At 39.3% G+C, this 3,079-nt stretch overlaps 1 protein-coding gene across 4 annotated transcripts in view; it reads left to right on the top strand.

Annotated features, from left to right (window-relative positions):
- Positions 1 to 1,107, top strand: part of ttc21a (tetratricopeptide repeat domain 21A) — a 16,491-nt gene extending 15,384 nt beyond the window's left edge. For 3 of the 4 annotated variants that reach the window (XM_043226852.1, XM_043226851.1, XM_043226849.1), the window contains 2 exons: positions 758 to 842; positions 911 to 1,107. In XM_043226852.1, the coding sequence (XP_043082787.1) occupies positions 758 to 842; positions 911 to 972 (147 nt within the window). In that variant the 3' untranslated portion in view covers positions 973 to 1,107. The remainder of the gene's footprint in view (positions 1 to 757; positions 843 to 910) is intronic. The other variant, XR_006247970.1, reaches the window with a different exon arrangement.
- Positions 1,108 to 3,079: the final 1,972 nt, after the last annotated feature.

Below are 3,079 nucleotides of genomic sequence, written 5' to 3'. Positions count from 1 at the left end.
ATGCAAACAAATTGCAAATGCATATTTCGGTTTCGATTTTAGACCGGCGTTTCTGCCTAGTTCTGCAATATCTTTCTGTTCATTTATTACGCCTGAGAATACAGTAATAGTTCATTAACATCTCATTTTATGGTGTCCTTTTTACATGTTACGTGTAAGCGCTGTATTAATAAAAATAAATCATACATAATTACATACATTAACCCCAAATGTAGTTCATTAATAGTCCTAGGCACAGTGTAATAATACATTTAAGTGCTAAGGATACCGAAAAAGTTTAACCAATAATTCTAGTAAATAATTGTAATGACTTAATAAAAATTAATTTTAAAAATGTAATAAAAATTTATATAAAAAATTCAAACTGAAATTAGTATAACAATTAACTAAATTTAATGTAATTATTTTAATATAGTTACAAATAAATATGAAATAAATTAAATAGATATATTAAATTATATATCACTTGTAGTTGTATTAAATATTACTAAAAGTTCAGCTGTTTTCAAACTTAAATTTTTTTATATATATTATTTCTATTTTTGCATATGCACGCTTAATCTTATAATAATGAATAATATAATAATAAATAGTTTGTCCGACAGATACACACTAGGGTGTGAAGAATGTAGAAAGTGCTCACAAACAGGGAAAATGAAAAGGGGAAAAAAAGAAGTCAATCTATGATGCAACATAAAAATAATTAGAGGGGAAGGAGGGATGGTTGTGACAGAGGAAGTGATGGTGTCATTGACAGGCGCTGAAGTACCTGTATCATAACGGATCCTGTGGAAGAACTCTTAAAGATTGTGCTCGAGAAGAAAGGAGAAGCTCCAGCGGCCGTAAGTAGACTCGTAAGCAGACGTCTCGCTCCACGTCTCTGTACTTCACCGTTGACTTTCATCCACAGATGTCCGTCTCCGACAGTCCGGCGTCGTCCCTCTGCATGTTCTCCGGCCCCCTGAACCCTGACCCCGGCTCCATGAGCGCTCCGATGCCTCCGCTGGACGCCGCTCTGTACGGCCCGCCCGACGGCCGGAGCGTGGAGAGCATGATGGGATACGCTCCGTACGCCTCGTGTCTGAGCTCCGGCCCGGAGCGAGCGGCGCCGCAGAATCAGCAGGTAACACGAGCTTCTGGTGCACGCAAGCGTGAAAAGAGAGTCTTCATGAGCTCCGGGTCTCTGAAAGACTGAAACTTAGTTGCCTAATAAACACGCGGATCGATGATGTCTGAGGTGCAAATGAAATATTCAGATTTAATAATTAGATTTGGTTCATGTAACATTTAGTGTACGATTAATCTACAAGTGAAATGACTCGATGAATATGAAATGAACAAATAGTAATTATAATAGATAATTCTTAAAAGACAAAAAAAATCTATAACTATCTAAATATACAGCAGTCAACATTTGAAGATCCACAATGTTGTCAAAACTGTGTTAGGACCGTTTTGATTCACTTCAAATGTTGACTACTGTGTGTGTGTGCGCGAGTGCGTGAGTGTGTGTGCGAGAGTGAGAGTGTGTGTGTGTGTGTGTGTGTCCAGGATCTCATCAAAGTGACCTGAAATAATTAGCAGCTCCTCCTCCTCATGTTAGTTGATCTGTGTTGGTTGTAACCGAAACGAACCGATCGATGCTCAAGCGTAAAAGTAAAACGAAAGTCTTGAAACATTTGAAAAACCAGTTTTGGTTTCAGTTTTAGATGTTGGTGGTTGTGGTTGTTTTCAGTATTAGCTTTTTTGCTATTTTCAAGTTAAACTAAACAAAAATGAGATATTGCTGAAATAGCATTTATTAATTTTTTTTTGGTAATATTTGTTTTTTTCTCACTGATTTAGTTTAGGTGCTAATTGTCTGAATGCTTTTTTTTAATTCGTGTAATTTTCCGGCGCGTTACACTTCTTGCAAATCTCATGCTTTTTTCTATTATTATAAACGCTACACGTTTCTCGTCCGTTCTCGGTAACGAATCTTCGGGAAGGATTTCCCTCCGTTTCTCCTGCCGCCGCCCGCCTCCGCCCTGCGGCCGCTGGGACAGAAGCGCGGCCCGAGCAAAGACAGCGTGGAGTACCGCCTGCGCAGGGAGCGCAACAACGTGGCGGTGAGGAAGAGTCGTGATAAAGCCCGGCGGCGGATCCAGCTCACGCAGCAGAGGGCGCTGCAGCTCCAGGACGAGAACCACCGGCTCACGCTGCACATCCAGCGCCTGACGCACGAGGTCGACTCGCTCAGACACTTCCTGTCACAGCGCCACCTGCAGGCCAAAGAGAGCAACCCGGCCGAGAGCGACGCTTTGTGATTTATTTTAGTTTATTTTATTTTTTTTTTATATGTGGCGTTTGGTCGATATTAGAGATCCGTTCCGTGGTTCAGTGCGTGTTTGTGTTTCGCGTTTAAATAAAATCCGTGTGAGACGAGCGAATGTCTTGCTGTATTTTTAAAGTGCGTTTGGAAAAAAAACCCCAAAAAAACGCACGTTGCAATAAGCCTTTCTAAACCTGTTCGAGAGCGTTTTATAACTTTTTTTTTTTTTTTTTTTTTTTTTTTTTTTTTTTTTTTTACTTTTGTCCCCAGACGTTTTTAAAATCTGTAAAAAAAAAAAAAAAAAAAAGTCTCTTAATAGTTGCATTCATTCTGGCCTAGTTTATTTTTTCTCTCGTAGTAGCATACGTTTAAATCACGATTAAAAACGGCAGTCTAAAAATATTCAGCATAAAAGCATGTGCGCTGTAGCTCATGCATAAACGTTATTGACCATTTATTATATTACGATAATTATCGCCCAGCTGCTTTCTGTGATCCGACTGGCTTTTTATCACAGAATGAGACAGAAAATATATATATACTGTGATTTTTAAAAACTATGTTGATTTAGAAACCGCTTACGAACATATTTAACCGTTATGAAAATACCCCAAACGCAGATGAACCGTATATTGTTGCAGGCCATATGTATTTTTATTCAATTACAGTAAAGCGAGGCTTTTAACCATATTAGGGATTTCCTGGAAGGTCATGGGCGTGGCTTCCGCTCGAGGACGCCCTCTGGTGTCCAGTACGAGTGAAACACGG

Source organism: Puntigrus tetrazona, chromosome 24, assembly GCF_018831695.1.
Source record: "Puntigrus tetrazona isolate hp1 chromosome 24, ASM1883169v1, whole genome shotgun sequence".
NCBI classification, from domain to species: domain Eukaryota; kingdom Metazoa; phylum Chordata; class Actinopteri; order Cypriniformes; family Cyprinidae; genus Puntigrus; species Puntigrus tetrazona.
Note: the sequence above shows the minus strand (reverse complement) of the source record. Positions and strands in the feature narration are given on the sequence as shown.